The sequence below is a fragment of the Chlorocebus sabaeus genome, chromosome 25 (assembly GCF_047675955.1).
Source record: "Chlorocebus sabaeus isolate Y175 chromosome 25, mChlSab1.0.hap1, whole genome shotgun sequence".
Lineage (NCBI taxonomy): Eukaryota > Metazoa > Chordata > Mammalia > Primates > Cercopithecidae > Chlorocebus > Chlorocebus sabaeus.
Window position 1 is genome coordinate 85,016,866 of NC_132928.1, and position 18,846 is coordinate 85,035,711.

The following is an 18,846-nucleotide window of genomic DNA, read 5'->3' on the forward strand; positions in this document are numbered from 1 at the left end:
TTAGTCAATCATCACATCTAAATATACATAAGAAAATTTATATTGGAGAGAAGTCATTAAAATGCAAAGAATGGCAAACCCATTAACTGCTACTCGATCCTTGCACATCAGGGAATCCATACTGTAGAGAAACCTTTGAAATGGAAAGAATATGGCAAAGCCTTTAATAGGTGTTCACACCGTACCAAAAATTAAATAATTGGTACTGGATAGAAATCCTACAAATGTAATTATTTTGGAAAGACTTTTGTCCAAAATATACACTTCAGAGAACACCACAGTATTTACCCTGGAGGGAAATTGTACCAATGTAAAAGCGTTAGCAAAGCCTTTAACCGATGCTTACATTCTGCTCAACAGAGAATTTCTATCGGAGAGAACCTCTACAAATGTAATAAATGTGGAAGGACCTCTACAAATGTAATAAATGTGGAAGTGGTGTCCAAAATACACCACTTAGAAAGCACCAGAAACATTACAGGTGCAGTAAGTGTGAGAAAGTACTTAGTGAAAAATCAAGTCTAAATGAAAATTAGAGGACTCGCCCTAGAAAGAACTAAGGTACTAACACTTTTAGACATTACTCTAAATCAGCGCATTTATTATAGAGAATAACCCAAAGTCAAAACAATTAGATAATTTAATTTCATGTTTCAAAGAAGAGAGACTGATAGATCAGTAAGTATAATTCTATTTAATGTATACTTTTTTTTGGTAATGACAGTATTTAAGATTATTTGAGCAAATATGATTTTATTTTTTATTTTTTGAGATAGGATCTTACTCTGTCACCCAGGTTGGAGTGCAGTGGCAATATCATGGCTCACTGTAGCCACAACCTCTTGGGTTCAGGTGATTCTCCCTCCTCAGCCTCCTGAGTAGCTGAGACTACAGATGTGCCCCACCATGTCTGGCTAATTTATATATATATATATATTTAGAGATGAGGATCTCACTGTGTTAGCTCAGGCTACTCTTGAACTCTTGGAATCAAGGTATCCTCCTGCCTTGGCCTCCCAAAGTGCTGAGATTATAGGTGTTAAGCCACTGCATCTGGCCTGAACAATTATTATTTATGTAATTCAACTTTCAAATTATTCAATGCTATTCTTTATTCCTACTTTGTATGCAAAAGCACGTGGTCAATGGTTGCTACCTCCAAGCTATGAGGTATATATTATGTGGGCATCATTCACATAAACTCACAAAAATGGAAGATGGAGGGCACTGAAATGTAGCACGTATACGGAAAATCTAGATTTCGCCTTCCTTTTGTTTGACTTATAACTGTTTTTTAAAAATTTAATTTAAAACACTCCTCAGCAAATGCAAAAGAACGGAAATCATAACAGTTGCTCAGACCACAGTGCAATCAAATTAGAACTCAGGATTAAGAAACTCACTCAAAACTGCATAACTACATGGAAATTGAACAACCTGCTCCTGAATCACTACTGGGTAAATAACAAAATTAAGGTGGAAATAAATAAGTTCTTTGAAACCAATGAGCACAAAGATACAACGTACCAGAATCTGTGGGACACATTTAAAGCAGTATTTAGAGGAAAATTTGTAGCACTAAATGCCCACAGAAGAAAGCAGGAAAGATCTAAAATCGACACCCTAACATCACAATTAAAAGAACTAGAGAAGCAAGAACAAACAAATTCAAAAGCTAGCAGAAGACAACAAATAACTAAGATCAGAGCAGAACTGAAGGAGATAGAGACACGAAAAACCCTTCAAAAAAAATCAGTGAATCCAGGAGCGGTTTTTTCTTCTTTTTTTTTTGAAAAGATTAACAAAATAAATAGACAACTAGCCAGACTAATAAAGAAGAAAAGAGAGAAGAATCAAATAGACACAATAAAAAATGATAAAGGGTGAAGGGGTGGCCTGCCCCTCCACACCTGTGGGTGTTTCTCGTAAGGTGGAACGAGAGACTTGAGAGAAGAAATAAGACACACAGACAAAGTATAGAGAAAGAGAAGCGGGGGCCCAGGGGACCGGCGCTCAGCTTACAGAGGACCCACGCCGGCACCGGTCTCTCAGTTCCCTTAGTATTTATTGATAATTATCTTTACCATCTTAAAGACAGGGGAGTGGCAGGACAATAGGATCAAAGAAAAAGAGGAAATCGGCAGTAAGACATATGAACAAAAATCTCTGTGACATGAATAAGTTTAAAGGAAAATGTTGTGCCTTGAGATGCATATGCAGACATCTCCATAAACCTTTTAGTAGCATTGTTTCAGTCTATCACATGGGGAGAAACCTTAGACACACCTAGCTTTCCTAGGCAGAGGTCCCTGCGACCTTTGGCCGTGTACGTGTCCTTGGGTAGTTGAAATAAAGAGAATGGTGATGACTTTTAACCAGCAAGCTGCCTTCAGGCACTTGTTTAACAAAGACACATCCTGCACAGCCCAAAATCCATTCAACCTTGAGTCACCGCAGCACATGTCTCTTGCAAGGACAAGGTTGGGGGTAGGGTCACAGATTAACAGCATCTCAAATACAGAACAAAGAACAAAATGGAGTCTCTTATGTCTACTTCTTTCTACATAGACACAGTAACAGGCTGATCTCTCTTTCTTTTCCCCATATTTCCCCCTTTTCTTTTCAACAAAACTACCATTGTCATCATGACACCGAGATTACATACTTCACAAAGTAATCAATCACAAGGCAAGTGGAGGCAGGACGAGATCACAGGATGGCGTTAAAATTAAAAATGAAATTTTGGGCATGCATAGTCATTGATAACATCTTATCAGGAAAACAGGGTTTGAGAGCAGACAACCTGTCTGACCAAAATTTATTAGGTGGGAATTTCCTCCTCCTAATAAGCCTGGGAGCGCTACAGGAGGCCGGGGCTTATTTCATCCCTTCGGCTTCAACCGTAAAAGGCGGCACGCCTCCAAGGGGGTCGTTTATAGGCCTACCCTCAGAGCGCATTCTCTTTCTCAGGGATGTTCCTTGCTGAGAAAAAGAATTCAGCGATATTTCTCCTATTTGCATAAGAAAAGAGAAGAAATATGGCTCTGTTCCGTCTGGCTCACCGGCGGCCAGTTCAAGGTTGCCTCCCTTGTTCCCTGAACATTGCTGTTATCTTATTCTTGCTTTCAAAATGCCCAGATTTCATATTGTTCAAACACACATGCTCCACAGACAATTTGTGCAGTTTAAGGCAATCATCACAGGGTCCTGAAGTGACATATACCCTCCTCAGTTTACAAAGAAGATGATGGAATTTAAGAGATTAAAGTAAAGACAGACATAAGAAATTATAAAGGCATTAACTTTGGAGAACAAATAAATGTCCATGAAATCTTCACATTTTATGTTTTTCTGCCGTGGCTTCAGCCAGTCCCTGCATTCAAAGTCCCTGACTTCCCGCAACGTTCTCCCTCCCTTTTCCTCTATATAAATGTGCCATGGCGATGAAGGCTTGTTCGTTCTCTCGATTCTGACGCAGGATTCTTCGACTGGTCCGGCACACTAAAAACAAGCCGATTAAACAGAGACACATAATTCCAAAATTTACTGCAGTAGAGTTCCCAATAGACTTAATCCAAGTCGTGGGGTTTGATCCATAAAGATTTTTTGCCACTTGATCTAACGCCTCAGCTCCAGGCACAAGATTTAAGTGACTTTGAGAGGCTTCAAAAATTTGTTCTTTTAATTTAGAAATGTCTAAAGTGAGATTATCTTCTCTTCCCTGAAGATGGCGTCTAACCATGTCCCAGTGATGTTTAGACTCATTATAAACTTGGGGTGTAATACAAAAATCTGACGTATTCCAGTCACACTGTAACTGGAAACGATGTTCCAAGCTCATGAGTCTATCTCCCATCCAAATGACAGTTTGTCTAAGATCATTAATTTGATTTGCCAATTTTTGATCAATGCCAGATTGTGAATTCCACAACCTTGTGGAATTCTTTTGCCAATTGTCAACAAAACTTACTGTCTGAACAGAAGAGTGCAATGCAACTCCTGCCACAGTGGCTGTAGCTGTGACTGCAATTAATCCCATAATCACTGCAATTAAAGTAAAAATGAATCTTTTGGATCTATTTAAAACGCCTTTTAATACTTCAGTCAAAATATGGATAGATGGTGAGGCCTCCCATGGTCGGTCCATGGACACAGGGATCCACACGCCTTCTCTTGCTCTCACCAGTAGAATACGGTGCTGCCAATCAAAAGTCGAATCAATGCAAGTAAACAATCTGCAATTTTCACAAGTTATAGTTTGGGAGTCTGGTTTAATAACTATATTTCCTATGACTAACATATAAAGGGGCTTTACACAACTTTGTAAAGGAACTGTTAGACTGGAATTTAGGTTGATAGAGTAAAATGGCTTATAATCTCTTGTTTCTATAGTTTGATTTCCAGACCAAATTCTAAGGCGGTATGAAGCCACAGTAAGCCTCCATAATTCTGGATGTTCAGGACCAAAAACAGGACTTATCATTTTTGGTCTTGGAGTAGAGATTCCTTTTTCTCCCCATATCCAAGGGTAGAAAGACTGTAATTTTTTGTGCTTCTGTTTGTCTAAATTTTCCGTTAAGTCACTATCAACAGTTGGACTCACCAGTGCACTGGGACAGAATTGATTTTGTCCTGTGCAATTGTGGTAGAATTGACCTCTAGGTGCCCAATCTATAACAGTTCCAAATGAATTGTTTTGTAATATTACCGCACTATCTGCCACACATTCTTCCCAAACTAAATCTTTTGATTCTCTGGAAATCTCCTTGGGGCAAGGTTTCCCTTTTGGCCTAAATTTTAATGATTTTTGATAAGAGAAGTCTTGTAAATAGTTTACCTGTGGTTTGAGTGACATTCCGCTTACCATGTGATAAGTAAATCTACTGGTGGGACTGACAGTAGGTACTTCTAACCAACCAATTTTGAATAGCAGGCATTAAACATCCTGGTGCTCTCCCTAGGCAAATAGGAGGATAACGATACCCAATGGAAATATTTATCATCATTCCTTCTTCCTCCGGTTTGGCAGGGCAACGATCATCTGTGGGACCAAGTACCCACACACTATTATTAACATATACTTCAATAGGATTATCCATCCATGTGACTGCCCGAATTAAGGGCGGGAAAGGCACATAGGCCCAATAGGTATAATTAGTTGCAGCTGCTCCTGCAGGCATGGGGAGACTTACCACCGTTGATACAATCATTAAAGCTGTAAGCAGCATTTTTTCTGGGGTTTGTGTCACCTTTGTGCTAGCTAGGCTTTTTCCAGCTAATGGTGTCAGCTTCTTTAACTGTGCCCAGGTCGGCAGCTCTGCCTTCTTGGTGCGTGGTGACTTCATCTGTTCTTCTGATATCATCACTTGGTTCATCATGGGAGTCAATGGTGCTCGATTGCAGTGTTTCCGTCTCCGTGGAGGTGCTTTTCTTTGCATCTCCGATGGGTTCATTGTAGAACTTCAAATGTCTAGTGGGTATCCAAACAGGAAGCTGATTTTCTCCTGGTGAAACACAAGCAAAACCTCTTCCCCAGGTTATCACCTTCCCTATTTCCCATGTCTTATTTTTGTTGTCTTTCCACCAAATCAGTTTTCCTTCATGTGGACTGTTCTTTTTACCAGTAAGATGTTGTTCTGCAGAAGTAGTAGTCTGATTTCTATAAATGTTTAAAAAATTTAAAGTATAGAGTGCTAGATTAAGCTGCATCTGAGGAGTGGTACACTCCTTACTGTCTCCCCCTTTTTTTTGTTTAATTAACTGAGTTTTGAGTGTTCTATTAGTTCTTTCAACTATGGCCTGTCCTTGGGAATTATAAGGAATTCCTGTTGTATGTGTAATATTCCACTGATTTAAGAATTTTTGGAAAGCTTTACTACAATAACCTGGTCCATTGTCAGTTTTAATTTTTTCTGGAACTCCCATTACAGCAAAACAAGATAATAAATGTTTTTTAACATGGGAAGTACTTTCTCCTGTCTGACATGTTGCCCATATGAAATGTGAATAAGTATCAACTGTTACATGAACATATGATAATTTTCCAAATGAAGGTACATGGGTAACATCCATTTGCCATAATGCATTAGGACACAGACCTCTGGGATTAACTCCTGCCTCTTGAGTGGGCAGGTGTAGTACTTGACACTGAGTACAGTGTTGTACAATATCTTTTGCCTGTTTCCATGTGACATCAAATTTGTTTTTTAATCCTGCTGCATTTACATGAGTTAAAGCATGAAGTTCTTGTGCTTTTAAGAATGCAGAGGATACCAGTAAGTCAGCTCGTTCATTTGCTATAGTTAAAGGTCCTGGTAAATTAGTGTGTGCTCGAATATGAGTGATATAAAATGGGAAATTCCTTTTTCTTACAGTTTGTTGTAATAAATTGAACAACTGGTTTAACTGATCATCCATGCTATATTTAATTAGAGCTGTCTCAACATCCTTTGTAGCCTGTACTACATATGCAGAATCTGATATAATATTAACAGGTTGATTAAAATCTTGTAACACTGTAATGACTGCAACCAACTCTGCCCTTTGAGCTGATTGATACTGAGTTTTGATTACTCGCTCTTTTGGTCCTGTGTAAGCTGCTTTTCCATTGCTGGAACCATCAGTAAATACTGTCAGAGCATTTTCTAAAGGCTCATGTCTGGTAATTTTAGGTAAAATCCAAGTAGTCAATTTTAAAAACTGGAAGATTTTTGTTTTTGGGTAGTGATTATCAATAACTCCCACAAAATCAGCAAGGCCAATCTGCCATGCACCAGAATTGATAAAGGCTTGTTTAACTTGTTCCTTGGTTAAGGGAACAACTATTTTGTCTGGGTCATTACCACATAATTTTATTATTCGTAATCTTGCCTGACCAATTAATGTAGCTATTTGATCCAAGTACAATGTAAAAGTCTTAATTGTACTGTGAGGAAGAAATGACCACTCCACAAGATCAGTATTTTGAATAATGATGCCTGTTGGAGAATGTGTAGTAGCAAAAATTAAAAGTTGGAGTGGGGCTAAAGGATCTATTCTACTTATTTGCGCTGACTGAATTTTTTCTTCCACTAATTTAATTTCTTTTGTTGCCTCTGGGGTTAATATTCTTTTACTATTTAAGTCTGGATCTCCTCTTAGGATAGAGAACAAATTTGACATGGCATAAGTAGGAATGCCTAGAGTTGGCCGAATCCAATTAATATCACCTAACAATTTTTGAAAGTCATTTAATGTTTTTAATGTATCTTTTCTTATTTCTATTTTTTGTGGCTTAATTTTTCTATTTTCTATCTGCATCCCTAAATAATGAAAAGGAGCAGAGGTTTGGATCTTATCAGATGCTATTGTTAGTCCTGCGCTGGCAACCTCTGCTTGCAGAAATGTGTAACAGTCAATTAATTTTTCTCTTGTTTCTGCAGCACATAAAATATCATCAATATAGTGAATGATATAACAATCTGAAAATTTTTCTCTAACTGGTTGAAGGACTTGACCCACGAAAGTTTGACAAATAGTTGGACTATTAAGCATTCCCTGAGGTAGTACTTTCCACTGAAATCTGGTGGCTGGTTCTTTATTATTTATGGCTGGTATAGTAAAGGCAAATTTTTCACAATCTTGCTCTGCCAGAGGAATGGTAAAAAAGCAGTCCTTAAGATCAATTATAATTAAAGGCCAGTCTTTTGGGATCATGGCCGGAGAGGGCAATCCGGGTTGAAGAGGCCCCATGGGTTGAATTACAGCATTTACGGCTCTTAAGTCCATTAACATACGCCACTTGCCTGATTTTTTCTGAATTACAAATACAGGAGAATTCCAGGGTGAGAATGAAGGCTCAATGTGTCCCTTTTCTAATTGTTCCTTTGCTAATGAATGTAAAGCCTCCAGTTTTTGCTTCGGTAGCGGCCACTGATTTAAAGCAATGATAGAGATATCCGCTCCAGTGTCCACCAACCCTTCAAACTGTTTTCCTTGAATAATGGCCTTACACACAGGTCTGCTCTCAGAGACCAGACTTACCCAATATGCAGCCTTTCCTGTCGGATCAGTGCTTCCGAACCCTCCTGTTCTTTTTATCTCACTGTTTCCAACTTTAATATAAGGTAGGAGTAATAATTGAGCAATCCTGTCTCCTGGACTGGCACTCCAAGGAATAGAGGAACTAATAACCAATTGAATTTCGCCTTTATAGTCTGAATCAACCACACCAGTATGAATTTGAACTCCTTTTAGATTTAAACTTGATCTTCCTAAGATTAGTCCTACAGTCCCCTCAGGCAATGGGCCATATACCCCTGTGGGGATTTTTTGTGGAGGCTCCCCTGGAAGCAAAGACTGCTTGTATGGTGCATACATCTACTGCTGCACTGCCTCTTGTGGCGGGGGATAATTGCTGTATTGTGATAACTGGCTTATTCCCTGAGACACTTGTGACAGTGGGGGTTGTTGTTCCTGAAAACCCTGAGGAACAAAGGGCTGAATTTGGAATGCCCCAGTTTGTTGCGGGGCCTGAGGCTGGCCCCTCCTCTCGTTTCCCGACAGTGGTTGCCCATTTTTATCAAATTTAGAACGACATTGATCACCCCAATGTTTTCCCTTTTTACATCTTGGACATAGGCCAGGTGGCTCTTTATCTGTTCTTGTAGTAGCTTGAGTAGTTACATTTTGTTTATTTGAGACTAGGCAATTCTTGTTTAGATGACCAATTTGACCACAATTATAACATCTTCCCCCAAATGTTCTAACCTGTCCTCCTAAAGCAACTCCTGTGATTGCTTGAGCCATGAGCATAGCTTTATGCATAGCTCCTCCAATTCCATCGCAGGCTTTAACGTACTCTGAGATTACATCTGATCCTGCGGGAACCCTTCCTTTTAATGGCTTAATGGCTGATTGACAATCAGGATTGGCGTTTTCATATGCCATCAACTCCACTATGACCTTACGGGCATTTTCATCAGTAATTGACTTTTGAGCAGCATCTTGAAGTCTTGCTACAAAATCAGGGTAGGGCTCTTTAGAGCCTTGTCTTATTGTATTAAAGGAGGGGCAGGCGGTTCCTGGGTCTTGGATTTTCTCCCAGGCCCTAAGGCAGATAGCCCTGATTTGCTCAATGGCCTCATTTGGCATTATTACTTGTTGGTCAACAGTGCTCCAATTTTGACCTATTCCTAATAGTTGATCTGCATCTATGTCAATTGGAGGATTGGCAGTCCTATTTTTTCGGACCTGTACTTGTGCCCCATCAATCCACCAAGTCTTAAATTGTAAAAATTGAGAGGGTGAGAGAGAGGATTTTGCCAGAATCTCCCAATCATAAGGAATGAGTCTATGTCCATGAGCAATGGAATCTAATAATGTTCTCATGTAAGGAGAGTTGGGTCCATACTGTTTTACTCCCTCTTTCATTTCTTTTAGCATTTTTATAGAAAAAGACTTATATCTGGCTTCAGCTACGGGAAGCTCTCCCTCTAGGGCTCCTTCTCCAGGTGGTCTTGCTTCTAATATTACTGGGAATTGCCACGCCTCAATATCTCCTTGTTTTCTTGCCTCATCAATAATTTTATGTAACGTACTACCCTGTGTACTAGGCGGTGCTGTAGGATTAAGTCTCATGGTGGGCGGCTGAGGATATGGCACCCTGCCCTGTGGCACTGGAAATGTTCCTGGCTGTCCATACTGATTTTCTGGGGGCTGCCGATACTGCAGTTCAGCTGGCGGCCAGTATTGATAGGCTACTGGCGGCTGGGTCTTATTTTCTATCAGCTGATATTGTGGACACTGCATTTGGATTGGCATTGCCATGACAGAGACTCTATCTTTTCCTATTTGATCTTCTTTTGGAGTTAGTACTTGTTTAACCTGCATTTGAGGTTGTAAAGTTACAGGCATCTGAGCTGCTGGAAGAGGAGTTGGCCATCGTGGTTTAGACTCTGATGGCTTTGCTAATTCTGGATCTTTTTCCTCTAATTTTAACGTTTCAGGATATATTACCTCCTGTAATTGATTATTGTCAACATTTTGCGTTGACTGAGCCATTACCGGCTCTGATACACATTCACAGTGTGAACTTTCCTTTCCTTTCCAGGATTCTATCCCTGCCTCTTTTTCACAATCTACTGCACAGCTTTTAGGGACATTAGAAATTGGAACGCTATCTTCTTCTGTTTGAAATGGTTCTAAAGCTACTTTAATAATGACCCAATCATTCCATACTGTAAGCGGAATGTTTTTACCTTCCCTACTTGCTTGTTTTAATTCTTTGCCAATTTTTTCCCAGTCTTTTAGATCTAAAGTTCCCTGTTCTGGAAACCATGGACAAAACTGTTCTATTGTTTGAAATAGCGTAATTAGATTTTTGGTAGAGACTTTAACTCCCCCTCTCTTTAAGAGAATTTTAATAAAGCTGCGATAAGAAGCATATTTACTCTTAGTTTGCCCCATTGTTACCCTAGGTTCTTCCGAGCGCACAAGCTTACCGCAAGGCTGACTGTAGACGTACTCGGGAGTCTCTCGTCGACTTGTCCTCAATGACCACGCTCCAGCGTACCTTCACCTTAGAGAAAAGCTTCCACGTTGGGCACCAGATGAAGGGGTGGCCTGCCCCTCCACACCTGTGGGTGTTTCTCGTAAGGTGGAACGAGAGACTTGAGAGAAGAAATAAGACACACAGACAAAGTATAGAGAAAGAGAAGCGGGGGCCCAGGGGACCGGCGCTCAGCTTACAGAGGACCCACGCCGGCACCGGTCTCTCAGTTCCCTTAGTATTTATTGATAATTATCTTTACCATCTTAAAGACAGGGGAGTGGCAGGACAATAGGATCAAAGAAAAAGAGGAAATCGGCAGTAAGACATATGAACAAAAATCTCTGTGACATGAATAAGTTTAAAGGAAAATGTTGTGCCTTGAGATGCATATGCAGACATCTCCATAAACCTTTTAGTAGCATTGTTTCAGTCTATCACATGGGGAGAAACCTTAGACACACCTAGCTTTCCTAGGCAGAGGTCCCTGCGACCTTTGGCCGTGTACGTGTCCTTGGGTAGTTGAAATAAAGAGAATGGTGATGACTTTTAACCAGCAAGCTGCCTTCAGGCACTTGTTTAACAAAGACACATCCTGCACAGCCCAAAATCCATTCAACCTTGAGTCACCGCAGCACATGTCTCTTGCAAGGACAAGGTTGGGGGTAGGGTCACAGATGAACAGTATCTCAAATACAGAACAAAGAACAAAATGGAGTCTCTTATGTCTACCCCTTTCTACATAGACACAGTAACAGGCTGATCTCTCTTTCTTTTCCCCACAAAAGGGGATATCACCACCGATCCCACAGAAATACAAACTACCATCAGAGACTACTATAAACACCTCTTCGCAAATAAACTAGAAAATCTAAAAGAAATGGATAAATTCCTGAACACATACACCCTCCCAAGGCTAAACCAGGAAGAAGTCAAATCCCTAAACAGAACAATAACAAGTTCAGAAATTGAGGCAATAATTAATAACCTACCAACTAAAAAAAGTCTAGGACCAGACGGATTCACAGCCCAAGTCTACCAGAGGTACAAAGAGTAGCTGGTTCTAATCTTTCTGAAACCATTCCAATCAATAGAAAAATAAGGAATCCTCCCTAACTCATTTTATGAGGCCAGTATCATCCTGATACCAAAACCTGGCAGAGACACAACAAATAAAAGAACATTTCAGGCCAATATCCCTGATGAATATAGATGCGAAAATCCTCAGTAAAATACTGGCAAACTGAATCCATCAGCACATCAAAAAGCTTATCCACCATGATCAAGTCAGCTTCATCCCTGGGATGCAAGGCTGGTTCAACATACTCAAATCAATAAATGTAATCCATCACATAAACAGAACCAATGACAAAAACCACATGATTATCTCAATAGATGTGGAAACGTCCTTTGATAAAATTCAACAGCCCTTCTTGCTAAAAACTCTCAATAAACAAGGTATCAATGGGACGTATCTCAAAATAATAAGAGCTATTTATGATAAACCCACAGCCAATATCATACTGAATGGGCGAAAACTGGAAGCATTCCCCTTGAAAACTGGCACAAGACAGGGACACCCTCTCTCACTACTCCTATTCAACATAGTGTTGGAAGTTCTGGCTAGGGCAATTGGGCAAGAGAAATAAATAAAGGTATTTAAATAGAAAGGCAAATTGTCTCTGTTTGCAGATGATATGATTCTATATTTAGAAAACCCCAGGCTGGGTGCGGTGACTCAGGCCTGTAATCTCAGCACTTTGGGAGGCTGAGGTGGGCAGATCCCAAGGCCAGGAGTTTGAGACCATCCTGGCCAACATGGTGAAACCCCATCTCTATTAAAAATACAAAAAATTAGCCGGGCGTGGTGGTGGGTGCCTGTAGTCCCAGCTACTTGGGAGGCTGAGGCAGGAGAATGGCCTGAACTCAGGAGAATGGCCGTAGCTTGCAGTGAGCTGAGATCGCGCCACTGCACTCTAGCCTGGGCGACAGAGCGAGACTCCGTCTCAAAAAAAACAAAAACAAAAAAACCCAAAAAAACCATTGTCTCAGCCCCAAAACTCCTTAGGCTGATAAGCAACTTCAGCAAAGTCTCAGGATACAAAATCAACGTGCAAAAATCACAAGCATTCTATACACCAATAACAAACAGAGAGCCAAATCATGAGTGAACTCCCATTCACAACTGCTACAAAGAGAATGAAATAACTAGGAATACAATTTACAAGGGACGTGAGGACCTCTTCAAGGAGAACTATGAACCACTGCTCAAGGAAATAAGAGAGGACATAAACAAATGGAAAAACATTTCATGCTCATGGATAAGAATCAAAATCACAAAAACGGCCATGCTGCCCAATGTAATTTATAGATTAAATGCTATCCCCATGAAGCTATAATTGACTTTCTTCACAGAACTAGAAAAAACTAATTTAAATTTCATATGGAACCACATACAGCCAAGACAACCCTAAGCAAAAAGACAAAGCTGGAGGCATCACACTACCTGACTGCAAAGTAAAATTTAATTTAATTTAAGATCTGGATACATGTGCAGGACGAGTAGGTTTGTTCCACAGGTAAATGTGTGCCATGGTGGTTTGCTGCACCTATCACCCCATCACCTAGGTATTAAGCCCTGCATGCATTAGCTATTTATGCTGATGTTCTCCCTTTCCCCACCCCCGACCATCCACAGTGTGTGTTTCTCCCCTCCTTGTGTCCATGTGTTCTCATTGTATAACAGTGTATTAAGTCACACATTAGTGGTGTTAATTCTTCTGTATTAAAGTGTGAGACAGGGACATTCTGAGTTTCAGAAGTGAATAGTTTTACCAATTACGCATAAAAGAGAAAAGTCTGGGTTGGGCGCAGTGGCTCACGCCTGTAATCCCACCGCTTGGGAGGCCGAGGTGGGCGAAGCACCTGAGGTCGGGAGTTCAAGACCAGCCTGACCAACATGGAGAAACCCTGTCTCTACTAAAAATACAAAATTAGCCAGGTGTGGTGGTGCATGCCTGTAATCCCAGTTACTCGGGACGCTGAGGCTACTCTGGACGCTGAGGCAGGAGAATCACTTGAGCCCAGTAGGCGGAGGTTGTGGTGAGCCGGGATCATGCCATTGCACTCCAGCCTGGGTAACAAGAGTGAAACTCCGACACCCTCTCAAAAAGAAAAAAAGAAAAAAAGAAAAGTCTGCTTAGTCCATTAATATTCTGATATATCTTCATAGTAGCAACAGTTAGAACTCCTGAATATTGATTGGTATGGTAGCAAGAAAGAAATCTTCACAGATAAGAGATAAAAGTACAGATAGGTCAGGCATAGTGGCCTCACACCTATATTCTCAACACTTTGGGAGGCCTAAGCAGGAGGATTGTTTGAGCATAGGAGTTCAAGACCAGCCTGGGCGACATAGTGAGATCTCATCTCTACAAAAAATTTAAAAATTAGCTAGGCATGCTGGCATATGCCTGTGGTCCCTGCTACGCAGGAGGCTGAGGTGAAAAGATATCTTGAGCCCAGGAGGTCGAAGCTTCAGTGAGCCATGAACACACCACTGCACTCCAGCCTTGGTGATGGGGCAAGATCCTTTCTCAAAAAGTGTAGATAACTCCTCTCTAGTGGAAAATAAATTTATTTTGAATTCAATTTTTTTAAATGCTTAGCCTCAGTTCAAAAAATAAAGGAAGCTTTTTTTTTTTTTTTTTTTTTTTTTTTGAGACGGAGTCTTGCTCTGTAGCCCAGGCTGGACTGCAGTGGTCGGATCTCAGCTCACTGCAAGCTCCGCCTCCTGGGTTTATGCCATTCTCCTGCCTCAGCCTCCCGAGTAGTTGGGACTACAGGCGCCCGCCACCTCGCCCGGCTAGTTTTTTGTATTTTTTTTTTTAGTAGAGATGGGGTTTCACCGTGTTAGCCAGGATGGTCTCGATCTCCTGACCTCGTGATCCGCCCGTCTCGGCCTCCCAAAGTGCTGGGATTACAGGCTTGAGCCACCGCGCCCGGCCGCAGGAAGTTTTTTTTTTGAGATGGAGTTTCGCTCTTGTTGCCCAGGCTGGAGCACAATGGCCTAATCTCAGCTCACTGCAATCTCTGCCTCCCGGTTTCAAGCGATTCTCCTGCTTCAGCCTCCCGAGTAGCTGGGGTTACAGGCGCCTGCCACCATGCCTGGCTAATTTTTTCTATTTTTAGTAGAGACAGGGTTTCACCATATTGGCTAGGCTGACCTCAGGTGATCCACCTGCCTCAGCCTCCCAAAGTGCTGGGATTACAGGCGTGAGACACTGCGCCCGGCCGCAGGCATATTTTTTACATAGATCACGGTATCAGAAGAACAAGAATGCTCCTTGAGTGTAATCTGCATTTTGGCCATTGGGAAAACAGTGGATTTTGAAATACTTTTTTCAGTCTCTTTGTAAACTTAATTTAATAAAGGAAATGGAATGGTTTTTACTGTTAACACTGTTGTATATTGACTGACATGTTACCTTACCAAAAATGTTAGCGTATTCCACCTTGCTCAAGGTCCTAGGTAGCAGATGGTTACACTGTACTATTGGGTAATACATGCCAATCGTCTCTAGCAATCCTTATTCCTAGTGGCATTACATCCCAAATCGTTTGGAGAATATTGATCTCATAAATTATATTTTTATTCTTTACTTGTGTGACTAATGAGATATTATGATGGTTATAATAAACATTTTAGGGCCAAGAGGTGTCACTCACGCCTGTAATCCCAGCAGTTTGAGAGGCCAAGGCGGGGGGATCACGAGGTCAGAAGTTGGGGACCAGCCTGGCCAACATGGTGAAACCCTGCCTCCAAAAATACGAAAATTAGTTGGGTGCAGTGGTGTGCGCCTGTAGTCCCAGCTGCTCAGGAGGCTGAGGCAGGAGAATCGCTTCAACCCGGGAAGCGGATCTTGCAGTGAGGGGAAATCGCGCAGAGTGAGACTCTGTCTCAAAAAAAAAAAAAAAAAAAAGTTTGATAATAAACTGTATCTTCCCTAATCTTGAATTTTACCGTCATTTTTTTTTCACAAGCCATCCTTCCAGGCCCACAAAACACATGCATATTTTGGGTTTTGATTTACATTAACAAATATACAATTGTATCAATCCAAAGATAAACTTTAGGGCTGGCTGCAGTGGCTCACGCCTGTAATCCCAGCACTTTGGGAGGCCGAGGCGGGCGGATCACAAGGTCAGGAGATCGAGACCATCCTGGCTATCACGGTGAAACCCCGTCTCCACTAAAAATACCAAAAATTAGCCGGGCGAGGTGGCGGGGCCTGTAGTCCCAGCTGCTTGGGAGGCTGAGGCAGGAGAATGGCGGGAACCCGGGAGGCGGAGCTTGCAGTGAGCTGAGATCCGGCCACTGCACTCCAGCCTGGGCCACAGAGCAAGACTCCGTCTCAAAAAAAAAAAAAAAAAAAAAGATAAACTTTAGAAGTATGAGAACTATGGAGAGTGTGTGTGAGAAAGAGGCGGGAGAGAGAGGAAAGATAGAATGCCTGTCTTTATAAGGAAAGGAAAACATTAGAAAAAAACAGATAATTTCAGAAAAAAAGAGTTGAAGGTATGCTAACAGACTAGAAACCTCACAGATTCTGTAAATCATCCCCCCCTCTTTTTTTTTTTAAGACGGTGTCTTGCTCTTATTGCCCAGGCTAGAGTGCAGTGGCGCAATCTCGGCTCACTGCAAGCTCCGCCTCCCAGGTTCCCGCCATTCTCCTGCCTCAGCCTCCAGAGTAGCTGGGACTACAGGCGCCGCCACCTCGCCCGGCTAATTTTTGTATTTTTAGTAGACGGGGTTTCCCTACGTTGGCCAGGTTGGTCTCGAACTGCTGACCTCAAGTGATCCGCCTACCTCAGCCTCCCAAAGTTCTGGGATTAAAGGTGTGAGCCACCGCACGCGGGTGGCAAACCTATTTTCTCCACACTGAATTGATTTCTCAAAATATCATGGCTTCTGGTCCAGAATCTCTTCATTCAAATACTGATTTTTTTCTGCTTTTTACTCATGCAAGAACTATTACATGATTTACTTATTTCAGCACTCATGAAATATCGTATATATGATATGCTTATGAATTTTAAGAATGTTTTTCATGAAATTTAATGGTGTTCAGAAATTTATCCAAAGATGTGAATAATTTCACAGTGAGTGTATTGTTGTTTTATTTAATACACTCCGTTTTTTTCTTCTCGATTGAAGAACTCTAAGCAAATTCTAAAAAGTTACTGTTCCTTTCCCTTTTTTCCTTTCAAAATAGCTTTATTGAGGTATAATTGACACACAGGAAACTACACAGTTAAAGTGTGTAATTTTATAAGATTTGACAAGCGTGTACACCCATGGAACCGTCGCCTCAGTCACGATGATAAATATCATCCCCCAAAAGTTTCCTTGTGTCTTCCTGTGATCCCTTCTTCCCGGAAACCTCCCCTGAACTCTCCCGCCTGCCCCTGTTGTCCCTGATCTGCTTTCTCTATTTACGGATTTTTTGCATTTTCTTTTTCTTTTTTTTTGAGACGGAGTCTCGCTCTGTCGCCCAGGCTGGAGTGCAGTGGCCGGATCTCAGCTCACTGCAAGCTCCGCCTCCCGGGTTCCCGCCATTCTCCTGCCTCAGCCTCCCGAGTAGCTGGGACTACAGGCGCCGCCACCGTGCCCGGCTAGTTGTTTGTATTTTTTAGTAGAGACGGGGTTTCACCGTGTTAGCCAGGATGGTCTCGATTTCCTGACCTCGTGATCAGCCTGCCTCGGCCTCCCAAAGTGCTGGGATGACAGGCGTGAGCCACCACGCCCGGCCGGTTATCACGTTTTTTCAGTGAGAGCATCCGAGCTCCACCGCTTCTAGTCAGCCATCTTGGCCTCGCCCCCCAGAATTCTTCACACAGAAGTAGGACAATGGCGGCTACGTTCTTTACATGGTAGACCAACTAACTGAAGGTCTCTGATTTTACGTTCTGAGGTTTCACTGCTGACACGTTTGGTGCCTAATATCTTATTTTCACCCTTATGACTCACTTCTCGAAAAGGCAAGCCCAGGTGCTCCCTTATTTGGTGCCAGCATGAAAATCGAACTGCACCATCTCCTGCCGGGGCTCATGTAAATACACTCTCTCACCATGGCCCCAAACAATAAACCTCTAAAAATGAAAATACAGGCCAATTTCTTTCTTTTTTTTTTTTTTTTAACTCAAACCATTTTGCACCTACTTGAGAGGCCTGGTCTCTAAATATGTCAATTACGAAGGTAATAAACACTTTATACCCTCTGGGTGCATAATTAGCATCAACTAGATGATGTGTACATTTTAAATACATTTTGCAAATTTGTTCTATTAATCAATCCCATAGATCTCTGCATATCAACGAATGCTGCTGCTCATTTTTATATAGGTGTGTGTAGTGATGACGCTATGCAACTGTTTATTTAGAAAGACACTTAAAAATGGTTTCTAATCTTTTGCTACCAAAACTTATGTTAACTCATGTTAAGATGGAGCAGGACATAGTAAAAATATGTTCTTTTAAAACTTAGTATTTTAAATGTATTGAAAGTGAAAATAAACCTTGTCAAAATTTCTGGGATGCAGTGAAAACAGTGCTTTGAAATTTAAAGCACTGAATATGCAAATATTTAAAAAATAAAATTAAGAATATTTCACTTTAAGAAAATAAAGGGCCGGGCGCGGTGCTGCTGTAATCCCAGCACTTTGGGAGGCCGAGACGGGTGGATCACGAGGTCAGGAGATCGAGACCATCCTGGCTAACACGGTGAAACCCCGTCTCTACTAAAAAATACAAAAAACTAGCCGGGCGAGGTGGCGGGCGCCTGTAGTCCCAGCTACTCGGGAGGCTGAGGCAGGAGAATGGCGGGAACCCGGGAGGCGGAGCTTGCAGTGAGCTGAGATCCGGCCACTGCACTCCAGCCTGGGCGACAGAGCAAGACTCCGTCTCAAAAAAAAAAAAAAAAAAAAAAAAAAAGAAACTAAAGGAAGAGCAATGTAAACCTAAATTAGTCAAAAGGAAAATCAAAACAATTGCACCGCAAGTAAATGAGACTGAAAATAGAAAATCAACAGAGAAAAATCAATAGAATGAAAACTGGTTGTTTGAAAAGACTAACAAAATTAATAAATATTAAGCCAGGATAACCAAGAAAAAAAGATTTAAAAAAAAGACAAATATAAAAAATGAATGACAGACCAGCATTGCTGACCCCATGGGCATTGAAAGGATAAAAAAAAAATACTATACACAGCTCTATTCCCACAAATATAACCCAGGTCAATGGAACCAATTCCTTCAG

At 41.3% G+C, this 18,846-nt stretch overlaps 1 protein-coding gene and 1 pseudogene across 1 annotated transcript in view; both read right to left on the bottom strand.

Annotated features, from left to right (window-relative positions):
* Positions 1-2,665: 2,665 nt before the first annotated feature.
* Positions 2,666-5,552, bottom strand: LOC140710302 (endogenous retrovirus group K member 25 Env polyprotein-like; annotated as a pseudogene).
* A 2,626-nt stretch (positions 5,553-8,178) lies between these two features.
* Positions 8,179-18,846, bottom strand: part of LOC140710301 (endogenous retrovirus group K member 8 Gag polyprotein-like) — a 393,717-nt gene continuing 383,049 nt past the window's right edge. Inside the window, 2 exon segments of the mRNA XM_073011921.1 lie at positions 8,179-8,439; positions 8,442-10,558. Of these exon segments, the coding sequence (XP_072868022.1) occupies positions 8,276-8,439; positions 8,442-10,446 (2,169 nt within the window). The 5' untranslated portion in view covers positions 10,447-10,558 and the 3' untranslated portion in view covers positions 8,179-8,275.